The following is a 13,370-nucleotide window of genomic DNA, read 5'->3' as shown; positions in this document are numbered from 1 at the left end:
GGTACCAATCGTAGTCTCCAATTACAGCAGCAATCTTTTAGGATTTTTTCCCCTCTTACCAAGATGCCTTTTCCCTCTGTTCTTGCACCATTATCATGGGGCTTCCTGGCCTGTTACAGGTTGAGAGAGCTGGAGTAACACTGATTTTGTTTACAGGGCAGAACGATTTTTTTCCAGTTGGGGCTACTCATTATATTGATGTCTCCCAAGGAAAGTATATCCAACGAAACTTAGCATTTGTTTTTTGAGACGGAGTCTCACTCTGCCCCCAGGCTGGAGTGCAGTGGCCTGATCTCAGCTCACTGTAATCTCCGCCTCCCGGGTTCAAGCCATTCTCCTGCCTCAGCCTCCCTAGTAGCTGGGACTACAGGCATACGCCACGCTGCTCAGCTAATTTTTGTATTTTTAGTAGAGATGGGGTTTCACCCTGTTGGCCAAGATGGTCTCAATCTCCTGACCTCATGATCCGCTTGCCTTGGCCTCCCAAAATGCTAGGGTTACAGGTGTGAGCCCCCGCGCCTGGTCAACTTAGCGTTCTTATGCTTATTCTCAGAGAGGAAAATCATGCTCTAATAATAACTTTAGGAAGCACCTGATTTCAGGAGATAAGATTTTGTTGATGCCTTCTGTTCTGTCCTGTCCTCCTGGTGTCATGATGGAGATTTTAGCTGTGTTTTATTTTCCTTGTTTAAAAATGTAGCCATTCTGAGAGGTAGCGTGATCTAACCCGGGTCATCCAAGTCCACGCTAGAACGCAGAGTAGCATATGAGGAGGGAGCTTCAACACACAAAGGGGGCTGCTGCAGAAAGCATTTAATTTTTTCAGAATGACTTAAAGAATTTATATATTTTAAAAATTATAAAAGCTGGCCAGGCATGGTGGCACATGCCTGTAATCTCGAGCACTTTGGGAGGCCACCACAGGAGGATTGCTTAAGTTTGGGAGTTCGAGACCAGCCTGGGCAACATAGTGAGACCCCATCTCTACCAAAAACACAGAGATTAGTTGGGCATGGTGGCATGTGCTGGTATTCCCAGGTACTCGGGAGGTTCAGGTGGGATTGTTTGAGACTAGAGGTTGAGGCTGCAGTGAGCTAGGATGGTGCCACTGCATTCCATCCAGCCTGGGTGACAGAGTGAAGACCCTGTCTCAAAAAAACAAAAACAAAAACAAAACAAAAAAACAAACAATAAAAGCTTATTATAGTCAAGTGATTGCATTTAAAGCTTTTTTTTTTTTTTTTTTTTTTTTGGACTTCAGCTGATTTTTTTATGTCTGTCTTGTTTTAAAAGGAATGCGGTCTGCCTGGAGCCCCACCTTTCATTACAACAGAACTTTGTAACCAATCGTGTTTCAAAACCTTCTATCTGGAAGACTTATCAGGGCTTTGGCCTTGAAAGGAATGTCTTCCTACTAATGTTTGGTAAACAAGTGGTGTGTGAAGGAGTGTAATCTTTCTGGGCTTATTGTGAAAGGAGAACCCTCCCTTTGTGTGTTCCTGGTCTTCAGTGCATTGACATTTCTTTTCACAGGGGTTGTATTTGTGTATGTTTCATATATACATATAAATTCTTTTACAGGGAATGAAAAAGACTCGAGTAGATGCAAAAAAAATTGGTCCTCTTAAACTGGCTGCCCTAAACGGACTCTCCCTATCTCGAGTGCCTCTGCCTGATGAAGGAAAGGAAGTGGCTACCAGAGCAACAAATGATGAAAGGGTACGTATGGGACACACGGGGCTTTGCGCCTTCTCTGGAACAACCGGTAAATACTACGCAGATGCCTTCATGAGATTTTGGTGAATTTTCTAACGTAATTTAATAATAAATGATTGTTAAGGAATTTTGTAATATGGTCCTCAAAATTGGGGCAAATGTATAGCTAATGTCTATAGATAATTTCAGGTTTGAATGCTGATTTTTTGTTTGTTTCTCAGTGTTCTTTTTTACCTTCTCTTGGCCTTTTGGGGCAGTCTTGATTTTGATGGCCTTAAAGTGAGAAGAAATCTACAAAAATACAGGAGCATACATAGGAAAGACAGTAGACACTGACTTTTATTATATTGAAAGTTTATCTCGAGAGTAGTTTCTCAATTTTTCAAAACTTCCTTTTGTGCCTGAGGTGTATTTTCTAAGAGTTTTTATTACATCAAAATCAGATATGCATACATTTGCTTTACAACGGGATCCTGGAGGTAGTTTCCAATATTTCCTACTGCTTTAGTCTTTTATATGTCGTATGATACAAAATGAAAACACGTGTTCATAGATGATGGAACTCATTATCCGTCCCCTAGATTTACTGTTCCCCAGGAGAATTCCATCTATTGGGGGTCACAAAATTGACCACAGATCTAGAGAAAATGAATTCAACAAATTTCTTTAGGCCAATTTTCAACTTTAAACAAAACTTTGCGTTATATTTCTCACCAAAATGATTGTCTTTTGTTCTTTTAATTCTTGTTGTTGTGACTTATTAAAATTTTAACTTTGTTTTCACCTAGAATTTTGTTTTTGTTTTTATTTGTTTTGATTTTTTTGAGATAGTGAACCTCACGGTTCACTGCAGCCTCAAGCTCCTGGACTCAAGCAGTCCTCTTGCCTCATCCTCCCAAGTAGCTGGGACCACAGGCATGCACCACCACACCTGGCTCATTTTTTAATTTTTTGCAGAGACAGGGTCTCACTGTGTTGCTCAGGCTGGTCCTGAACTCTTAGGCTCAAGTGATCCTCCCTCCTTGGCCTCCCAAAGTGCTGGGATTACAGGCATGAGCCACCGTGCCCAACCTAGAATTTTCAATATTAGACAGTGCTAGGTGTGAAGCAGAAAACAAGATTTCAAATATACAGTCAAAAGGTAGCCACGACATGTGGCTGTATTCATGTTATTCCATATATTCTGTTTTATAGTGTAAAATTCTGGAACAACGATTAGAACAAGGAATGGTATTCACAGAATATGAAAGAATTCTTAAGAAACGGCTAGTTGATGGGGAGTGCTCAACAGCACGACTCCCTGAAAATGGAGAAAGAAATCGATTCCAAGATGTTCTTCCTTATGACGATGCGAGAGTGGAGTTGGTCCCAACTAAAGAAAACAACACTGGTTACATCAATGCATCACATATTAAGGTGAGAGGAACGCCTCAAGTAATAAACAGCACATGCAGTTTCAGTTAAATTACAAGAATGGTAAGAATTGTATTCATGTCTGTTTAGAATGCAGATATTTTAAAATTTATTTTCATTTTATTGTTTTAGATAAACACTCTAGTTTTGAACATTTGTGACAAACTGTACTACAAGCTGGGAAATCCACACACCAGTGCTAGGTAAAAAGTGTCTATCAGACAGAGCCAAAGTCGTGTCTCTCCATGTGCGAAACCACTCTGCCCCCAGCACTGTTACCAGGATTCAGGGCACACTTATTTGCCTGGCTTTTTTTCTTTTGCCTTTTTTGAGATGGAGTCTTGCTCTGTCGCCCAGACTGGTGGAGTGCAGTGGTGTGATCATGGCTCCCTACAGCCTTGACCTTCTGTTGCCTGGCTTTAGAACTTTGTCCTTCTAAATCTGAAGACCTCTTTTTAGCTCATAAATTCTTCTGGGAGCCACTGAATTGCAAGTTTTTCCTCATCACATACTGACATGCATTTTTAGGTAACAGAAGTGTCTCGGCTTTTTGATGGTGTTCACAAAAACTTTCAAAAGGTGCCATCTGTTCTCTTTGCATACTCTTTGTAATAATTTTTAAGTATCATTTTGTTCTTTGAAGAAGTGCTTTTTTCCTGGAACCAGTATAATGTCATTAAACTGGGGTAATGTTTATGGTGAGAGATAGGGGGTCTAGTTTTATTTTTATTTTTCTGCTTATGGATATCCAGTTTTCCCACCCCATGTATTTAAGAGACTCTCCTTCCCCAATGTATGTTCTTGGCACCTTATCTGGGGTAATATCACTGCCATGAAAATGGACAAAATGATGATTCACAACACATGATGGAATAAAGCCAGATGTTCCTTCTTCCTCATTGTACCCTTTGTTCATGCTGGCCACATTCAGTTCTTTATTTTGGGAAGGAGAAATCTCATGGTGAGTGAAGGAGTAAGTGTGGACAGGTGGTGCTTTTTTTTCTTTAGTTTGCAAGTATTATTTGAGAAGGGAACAAGCTGACACCAAGGCTTTCTGGAGACTGGAAGTCTGCCTGTGAATGCCAGGACCCCTTGATGGCTTTTGGGAACCTATGCACATACTCTTTTATTTTTAAATATAAGATCAGCATACTTTACTTAAAAATTGAGCATTTCTTTGAAATAACTCATCCAGTCTCTTATGACTAGATGGATAAGAATGAATGATACTGTAGTTCTGTAGTGATATTTCAAAATCTTCAGCAGCCACTTGCAGAATAGAGGAAAGAATTTGAGACCTGGGTCTGACTCCTAGATCTAAAATGAGGTGGGACCTCACTTTATAAGCTGTGTTGTGGGACGTCATCTCAGTTATATGGAAATAAATAAATGATGACACCTACCCTGCTGGCTTCTCACTAGCCCTTCCTCCTCCCTAGTACTTATTCACTGTTACAATCTGCTACTCATCCACAGTGGCAGCCACTGGGTGCTCAGTGAGATGATGTGGAGCAGTGACTAGGGGACTGGCAGCCCTGAGTGAGAGTGCATGTGACACAAGGCTTGGCACTGGGTTTTACATTTAGTGAGCGTCTGGAGACAGTTATTGTCGTCACTCAACATTGGTGAAGCCAAGATTTAACCCAGGTCTCTTAACTACAAATCTAGTAATTACTGTTGTATTAGACTGCTCTCAAGGAAGTTAAATCTTAAGTGGAAACTTCATATTATTGTGGAGAGTGACCTTGACTCAGAAGTTCAGAGGTGAGACTATCTTAAGTAGGAAGTTTTTTTTTTTTTTTTTTTTTTAAAGAAGAGGAACCATGGCTGTAATAATAGCTACTTATTGAGTTATATACCAGGTACCATAGATACTGACTCAGTCCTCACAACGACCCTATGAGGGTAGGCAGTATTTTTATTTTATAAATGAGAACTGAGATTCAGCAAGGTTAAGCAGGTTGCATAGATATTATGTATATTCACAGTACCTACGTTTATAAAAATGTCAGTAATGCAAATTGTATTCACAAGGGAAAAGATGAAAAGTCTTTCCTTATTCTGCTGAATAATCCAGTTTACTACTTTTTTACTTTTTTAAACAACTTTTTTAGTACTACCATGAATGTATGCATACATACCTATGTATATTATACACACATGTCAACTTTTTTAACCTTTTCTAATCCCAGGTCTCTGTCAGTGGAATTGAATGGGATTATATTGCCACACAGGGACCACTACAGAATACCTGTCAAGATTTTTGGCAGATGGTATGGGAACAGGGAATTGCAATTATAGCAATGGTGACAGCAGAAGAGGTAGGTATTCATTTCTCTTAAGTGATTTTCTCAGCCTCTGAAGAACAGTTAATGTTAATCATCTAGAATCCTGACCTGTGGAGAAAAAGGCAGGGTAGGGTTGTGGTTCTGTTTCAGATGTGCCATCTGTGTGAGAAGGGCATCCATTGTCGGATCTCGAGTCATTTAACCGTGCTCGTCTTTAACAGGAGGGTGGAAGGGAGAAGAGCTTTAGGTATTGGCCACGACTTGGTTCCAGGCACAACACTGTCACCTATGGAAGGTTTAAGATCACGACCCGCTTCCGCACAGACTCTGGCTGCTATGCCACCACGGGCCTGAAGATGAAGCACCTCCTTACTGGGCAAGAGAGGACCGTCTGGCACCTCCAATACACAGACTGGCCTGAGCATGGCTGTCCAGAAGACCTCAAGGGATTTTTATGTGAGTGACTTTTAAGTTTGTTCCCAGGACAGCTGCCTCTGGAGCTGTTAAACAGAGAGGAACATTTATGTTTCTGAAATATTTCCTTTATGTTCTCTCATATAAGCTTCGGACTTGGTTTAACATAAAGAATACAAGTGTTTTGGGGAGGGTTAACAAGAGGTTTATAAATGATGATTTGGTAGTGAGTAGAATGCCACAACTGACTCAGTGTCTCCCCCATTTCATTTTGTAGACCAGAAAGTGGGCAGAGGTAGTGACTTGCTCAGGGTCACACTGTCCCTCGGTGGTTGGGTTTGGTTCACTGGTACCCAGTGCTCTTTGTCTGCAGTCCTCTTAATCAGTGGGGAGAATATGAAGATTGAGTCGTCAATTTGATATGCCTTGATCCTTGAGTATTTTTCTATTTCATTGATTTTCCACAGCGTATCTTGAAGAGATCCAGTCTGTTCGACGCCATACAAATAGCACAAGTGATCCCCAAAGCCTAAACCCTCCGTTGCTGGTCCACTGCAGTGCTGGGGTAGGAAGGACTGGCGTGGTTATTTTGTCAGAGATCATGATCGCCTGCCTGGAACACAATGAGGTGATGGCGCTTATGATTGCCTGGCCTTTTTGGGTGGAAATAAGGCTGGGGAAGATAGGGACGTAGTGACCTAATAGCTCTTTTTGCGCACATTTCCTTGGACTCTGGTGGCCTCAAGATGTCACTAATGTTCCCTGCAAAAGGCTGTGTCTTCTTGGAGAGTCTCAGTACCAATTAGCATATTAAAGACTGAGAAGTCATACGATAAATAAAGCTGTTTAATTTTGTTTTACTTGCTCAAGGTTTTTCAAATTTGAGCTCAGAACTCTTTTTTTCTGTTTACATTTCAAGGATGATTCATGCTGCCCAGAGCCCTTGAGGGAAATAGATATTGAGAGCACACTATGTTTTTGTAGAATCTTGGTATTTAGTGAGATATGGTAATTATGTCCAACCATACAGAGTCAGTGAGCTATACCCAGGGAATGTTGACAAAATAGTCTGCATGGACATTCTATTTATAGTTAAAACTAATCCGAAAATCAGAAGTAGGCCATCATGGCTTATTTCTAAAAGATGCTAAGGTAGAAAAGAGACTGTGTGCATCTCCTAACCAGGTTTCTGCCAGGACACTAGTGTCTTCCCATCCTTTCTCTCTCCCAAGGGGAACGCATTATCTTCATTACCATTTCTCTCAACCTAGGTACTGGACATCCCGAGAGTACTGGACATGCTGAGGCAACAGAGAATGATGCTGGTGCAGACTCTCTGCCAGTACACGTTTGTGTACAGAGTCCTCATCCAGTTCCTGAAAAGCTCCAGGCTCATCTAAGCTCCCAGATTCCTTATGGGGCCAGTCATGTGAAGCGTTTACAGCTTTAAAAAAAAGCGCTTGCCTAACTCATACTTTCCCCCCTTGACGCTTGATCCACGCAGCGTGGCACTGGGACATAAATGGTGCAGTCTGAATGGCGGCGCACTGAAGAAAATGTGCGAAGCACAGGCTGAAGACGGGTTTCTAACCTGGGAAAGGTGCTCAAGGAGGACTTGGTTTCAAGGGCCTTGCCCTGCCCTGGTCTGTCCGGTTTGCAGTACTTGCACACGTTTTGGAGATTGTATTTTCTAGACAATGCTCTATTTTACTGAAGCTATGCTGGGCAATTCTGGCAATCATTAAAGCGCATAGATTTCTATCTTAAACTAATTTTTGATAATGGAGTTTTATTTTATGACAAATATTTAGGGATTTTCTAGTAAGAAACAACTTTGTGTAGGGATGATCCACAGATATGAGTGGCTCCTAGATAACTTTGTATTTAAAAATCATGTTATTATCTTTTGTAATTTTTTGAAAACCTTGGTTACTTAATGGTTTAGTTACCAAACTGAAAACTATACTGAGAATCTATAAGTGTTATTTTGAAACATCAAAAGGATTTTTCTATCCAGAACATTTTTTATCCTAAAAATTCTATATAGTTGTATCTTCTCTATTTTTCAAATGAGAGCTCAACTCATTTAGATACTGAAATGAGTCAGTTAATGTAAAGTTGGGATGAAGGCACATTATTTAAAATGTAAGAGAATAAACATTATTTTTTCAGTATTACTCATAAATCTAAATGAATTTGATTTTATTGGTTGAAAATGAAGTGAAAAACTTGCCTAGGGTGGTTTTAAGCACTTTTTTTGTTAAAAACATATCTGAGTTTTAATGTATGTGTTGTTTTGTAGATGGCACAATAACAATGGGCACTGAGAAGTGTTTTGGGAGAGATTAAGGACTAAGTATGTAAGATGACTAGGACAAGAGTAGGGGAGTGTGATGGTAAATGCAGGATGCCTTCATCTTTACAAAAATGCAGTATTATCTAGACTCAGACTGAGGTGCTGGGATGGAGAGCAGGGGCTTGGAGTATGGGGGCTGACCCCACAGCACTGTCCCCAGGGAATTCAAGTCCTCCCACAGCCCGTGACTTACTCTGTTTCCTTGGGGGTTTTCCCACCTAAACCTGTATTGTTTCTTTTTCATAAATAAATTCAGCATTATAGTATCATTAAAAGAAGCCTTGAAAAGGCGTATTTTTCCTTTTGGTTGAAGGAAGGGAATAGTTAATAATAGTTTTCACCTCTTCTCCCACAAAGTACAGTCCAAATTTGTGCACAGAGATTGCTATGGTATTCAAGAGGTACTTGCATTTTAGCTCCTTAATTCCCTGGTCAGTGTTAGCTGTTTAGTGCCCCCTCACCCATCACGTTTAGGCACATCCCAATAGGCAGAACCAGGCTGAGTTACAGGGGGAGTGTGTCATCACTGGCCCAGATTAAGATGGCCTCGTCAGAATGACCGTTGAGTAGGTATGGATGAATGGAATATTTAGTGGAGGAACCCTTTCCTTTTTCCTTCTTTTTGGGGTCTCTTCTTAAAATGAAAAGCTTCCAAAATATCAAATCTAGGGCTGTTTCCTAAATTACACTATTCTAGGCATCATTTTGATTCCCATGTCACTCCTTAACTCACTTCTTTGAGCACTACAAGTATGTTGTCAGCCACGAGACAGGACTTCCTAAATAGTGTGTGCACCAGCCTAACCCTGCCTTACTCAGAAACCAACCACCTAAGAGGAAACTCAGAAGATATTAATGAAAACTAATTGAAAGTATGCACACTTCTCATGTAGGAACAAAATTAAAATTTTACATTTTTATTTTACAACGTAAATTACATTTTGTAGCAACAAAATGTAAATTTTGTAAATACAAAATTCTTTTTAAAGTCCTGTTTAAAGAACAATAGAACTAAGTGAAAATATTCAGAACGAGCTCCTTAGAAGAAAGGAGTAAGAATTTTTTACTGGGACTATTTCCCATCTCTAGAAAAAGTGCTTCTTCCCTTCCCCCTCCCTCTCCATGGTACGTTTTTGTGAAAATGCTTTTCTATCAGGTTTAAACAGTTTGACGTAGCTCATTGACAAGAACATATTGTAAAACAAATCTAATTAAAGAGTAATATATGGTCTATTTGTGTTTCTGTTGTAATAATTTGATAAGTAAACTTCTGAGGGCAAAATTACTGTTTAAATCTATCACTCTTAAAATGTTGCACGTTTGACATCGTTCCTAAGAGCCATGTAATTTTAAACATTTAATTGCAGTTAGTGAATATGAAAGGATTTCTGAATAAAAATCTATCCACATTACTAAGCTTTGAAATAGTGTGATTTTCAAGAGCAAACTAGAACATTGAGGGTTCATAGGTTTACTGCCTCTGAAATTAGTATATTAATGTCTGCCAAACTTACACAGTGCTTCATGTATCTTAGTGTCTTTAATACAAATTATCAAAATGTGCACTTCTACAAAGCGTCGAGTTATAAACCAGTGTTTTCCACTGATCAATTTTGGTATCTTTGGCATCAGTTTTCCTGATTAGTGGGGTCTTTTGATGAAATAGTTTAGCTGATAGTTTTGAGCACAGAAAGTACTCATTTTATTTTTTATTTTTGAGATGGAGCCTTGCTCTGTTGCCCAGGCTACAGTGCAGTGGCACAATCTCGGCTCACTGCAACCTCTGCCTCCTGGGTTCGAGCCATTCTCCTGCCTCAGCCCCTGAGTAGCTGGGATTACAGGCATGCACCACTATGCCGGGCTAATTTTTGTATTTTTAATGGAGACGGGGTTTCACCACGTTGGCCAGGCTGGTCTCCAACACCTGACCTCAAGTGATCTGTCTGCCTCGGCCTCCCAAAGTGCTGGGATTATAGGCGTGAGTCACTGTGTCCGGCCAGAAAGTACTCATTTTAGAATATCATTTGGAATGCTTATTGTAGTCATTTATTATTAATGTCTTCTGGAACATCTATGAAGCATTCAGAAAATGCTAGAATTTAGTCTTTAAAACCCTTTGGCCGAATTAGAAGCTGGGCCTGTGCTTCCTTAGAAAAGTCCAGAAAGCACTGTCTAGTCAGAAACACAGGAGGGAGGAGACTGTGGTGGTGTGGGACTGAGTGATGACAGCATGACGTGGCCAGCTTTTCTGTGAAGCTCTCACCATCAGAAGACAGTAGTCATTTCAGATGGGTTGAGATGTTAATGTTCACAATATTAAGAAAATTTAAATATACAACTATGTACAGTAAAATAAACTGGAGATTAGCTGCAACTTGACAAGAGCAGGTTTATTGTTTGAGATTTGCATGAACAAATGGAAACAGGAATTACTATTGTAAGTAAGACTTTTTTTTGTTTTTTGTTTTTTTTTTGGAGACGGAGTTTTGCTCCGTGGCCCAGGCTGGAGTGCAATGGCACGATCTTGGCTCACTGCAACCTCTGCCTTCCGGGTTCAAGCGAGTCTCCTGCCTTGGCCTCCCAAGTAGCTGGGATTACAGATGTGCACCATTACGCTCGGCTAATTTTTTATTTTTAGTAGAGATGGGGTTTCACCATGTTGGCCAGGCTCGTCTCAAACTCCTGATCTCAGGGGATCCACCCGCCTTGGCCTCCCAAAGTGTTGGGATTACAGGCATGAGCCACTGTGCCTGGCTGTAAGTCAGACTTTTTAAAGGAACTCTTTTGGGTGGAAATGTAGTTGAGCTTGCTTATCAGCAAGATTTCATGTGGAACAAGCTAGAACTATCCCTTTCCGGTTTAATTTTTTTTTTTAAGAATCTAAATTGCAGGGGGCTTTCTTTTGAGCTGAGGGATAGACATTTCAAAAGTAGAGGAATAGCTGCATTTCTCAATATGAGCTTTTCAAATTCCTGTAGATAAGAGCTCCATTTACCCTACTATCTAAAATTATTTATAGAAAAATGAGGACAGCCGGTCGTGGTGCCTCACCCCTATAATCCCAGCACCTTGGGAGGCCAAGGCCGAGGCGGGTGGATCACGATGTCGGGAGTTAGAGACCAGCCTGGCCAACATGGTGAAACCCCATCTCTACTAAAAATACAAAACTTAGCTGGGCATGGTGGCATGTGTCTGTAATCCCAGCTACTCAGGGAGGTGGAGGCAGGAGAATTGCTTGAACCTGGGAGGCAGAGGTTGCAGTGAGCTGAGATCTTGCCTCTGCACTCCAGCCTGGGCAACAGAGTAAGACTCTGTCTCAAAAAAACAAAACAAACATAAACGAAAAATGAGGAAACGTTAGGAAATTCAGATCAAAGTTTGCATGTTTTGGGGATACTTGGGTAGATAGGATTTTAGAAAACATTCGAAGTCCTTGGATTGTTAAAGTGGTGGCATAGTTTTCTGTGTATTTCAGGTAGTTCCCAAATAAAAAATACGCTCTAAAAGTTCACTTGTATGTTGACTTTCAGTAATATTTACCCATGCAAGCAATACTCTTGGTGTTAACTTTTAGTTTGTGCCCCCGAAGCTTACTCAAACCACAGGAGCCCTGAAAGGTAAGCAGCGGTACAGAACCAAACCATATCTATATGTGTTCTGTACTCCAAGAAATTATAGGGCAACTTTTCTCCCTACTGCACCCTGCTGGTGAGATCAGAGAATAAATTCTCACTCCTGTCGGGCAGTGGCTCAGACTCAGAAAGCGACTGAAGTTAAACTGGTCAGTGTTTTATGGGGAAACTTTACAGAAAGTAAAGGCCAACCAACACAAAACCAGGGCACTTAACAAAAATACAACCAAGGACTCTCACAGGGTCCACTTCACTCTCCTGTTACCTCCACTTGAGCAGGTGCTGGTATCCATGGCTGAAAGACCTGAAGATGAATCACATCTCAGGACTTTTAAAATGCAGACACTCCCCAGCATCAGCCCAGAGCCCAGTAGCTCTGCTGGGTGACTAGATCTAGAAGAGAAATAACAATCACTGCAGTTTGGCTCTCAGGACGCACCATCCTTAGGGAAAAGGGGAGAGCATCACATCAAAGGAGCAACCCGTGGTACAAAAGAATCTGAACAGCAGCCCTTGAGTCCTAGATCTTCCCTCACATACTCTACCCAAATGAGAAGGAACCAGAAAAACAATTCTGATAATATGACAAAACAAGGTTTTTTAACACCCCAAAAGATCACACTAGCTCACCAACAGTGGATCCAAACCAAGATAAAATCTCTGAATTGCCAGAAAGAAGAATTCAGAAGATCAACTATTAAGTCAATCAAGGAGGCACCAGAGAAAGAGATGAAGTCTAACTTAAAGAAATATAAAAAATGATATAGGGCCGGGTGTGGTGGCTCACACCTGTAATCCCAACACTTTAGGAGGCCGAGGCAGGTGGATCACTTGAGGTCAGGAGATCAAGACCAGCCTGGCCAACATGGCAAAACCCTGTCTCTACTAAAAATACAAAAATTAGCTGGGCATGGTGGTGGGCACCTGTAGTCCCAGCTACTGGGGAGGCTGAGGCAGGAGAATTGCTTAAATCTGGGGAGGCGGAGGTTGCAGTGAGCCGAGATTGTGCCACTGCACTCCAGCCTGGGTGACAGAGCAAGACTCCTTCTCAAAGAAAAAAAAAAGATATAGGATAAGAATGGAAAAATCTCCAGTGAAACAGCATAAGTAAAAAACAATCATGGCTGGGCATGGTGGCTCACGCCTGCAATCCCAGCAGTTTGGGAGGCTGAGGCAGGTGGATCACCTGAGGTCAGGAGTTCAAAACCAGCCTGGCCAACGTGGTGAACCCTGTCTCTACTAAAAATACAAAAATTAGCCAGGTGTGGTGGCAGACACCTGTAATCCCAGCTACTCGGGAGGCTGAGATAGGAGAATCGCTTGAACCTGGGAGGCAGAGGTTGCAGGTAGCCAAGATTTTGCGATTGCACTCCAGCCCTGGTGACAAGAGTGAATCTCCATCTCAAAACAAAACAAAAAGCACAACTTCTAGAAATGAAGAACACACTTAGAGAAATGCAAAATGCATTGGAAGATCTCAGCAACAGAACTGAACAAGTGGAAGAAAGGAACTTCACAGCTCAAAGACAAGGCTTTCAAATTAACCCAATC

The 13,370-nt window shown here is 41.2% G+C and overlaps 1 protein-coding gene across 4 annotated transcripts in view; it reads left to right on the top strand.

Annotated features, from left to right (window-relative positions):
• Positions 1-9,599, top strand: part of PTPN21 (protein tyrosine phosphatase, non-receptor type 21) — an 88,545-nt gene extending 78,946 nt beyond the window's left edge. For 2 of the 4 annotated variants that reach the window (XM_025391907.1, XM_025391908.1), the window contains 6 exons: positions 1,582-1,719; positions 2,911-3,132; positions 5,322-5,450; positions 5,639-5,873; positions 6,299-6,459; positions 7,103-9,599. In XM_025391907.1, coding sequence (XP_025247692.1) covers positions 1,582-1,719; positions 2,911-3,132; positions 5,322-5,450; positions 5,639-5,873; positions 6,299-6,459; positions 7,103-7,231 — 1,014 coding nt within the window. In that variant the 3' untranslated portion in view covers positions 7,232-9,599. Of the gene's footprint in view, positions 1-1,581; positions 1,720-2,910; positions 3,595-5,321; positions 5,451-5,638; positions 5,874-6,298; positions 6,460-7,102 lie in introns of those variants that run through there. The other 2 variants (XM_025391906.1, XM_025391909.1) reach the window with 2 other exon arrangements.
• The last annotated feature ends 3,771 nt before the right edge of the window (positions 9,600-13,370 follow it).

This window comes from Theropithecus gelada, chromosome 7b, assembly GCF_003255815.1.
Source record: "Theropithecus gelada isolate Dixy chromosome 7b, Tgel_1.0, whole genome shotgun sequence".
NCBI classification, from domain to species: domain Eukaryota; kingdom Metazoa; phylum Chordata; class Mammalia; order Primates; family Cercopithecidae; genus Theropithecus; species Theropithecus gelada.
The sequence above is the reverse complement of the archived record's forward strand: the minus strand, read 5'-3'. Positions and strand labels throughout refer to the sequence as shown.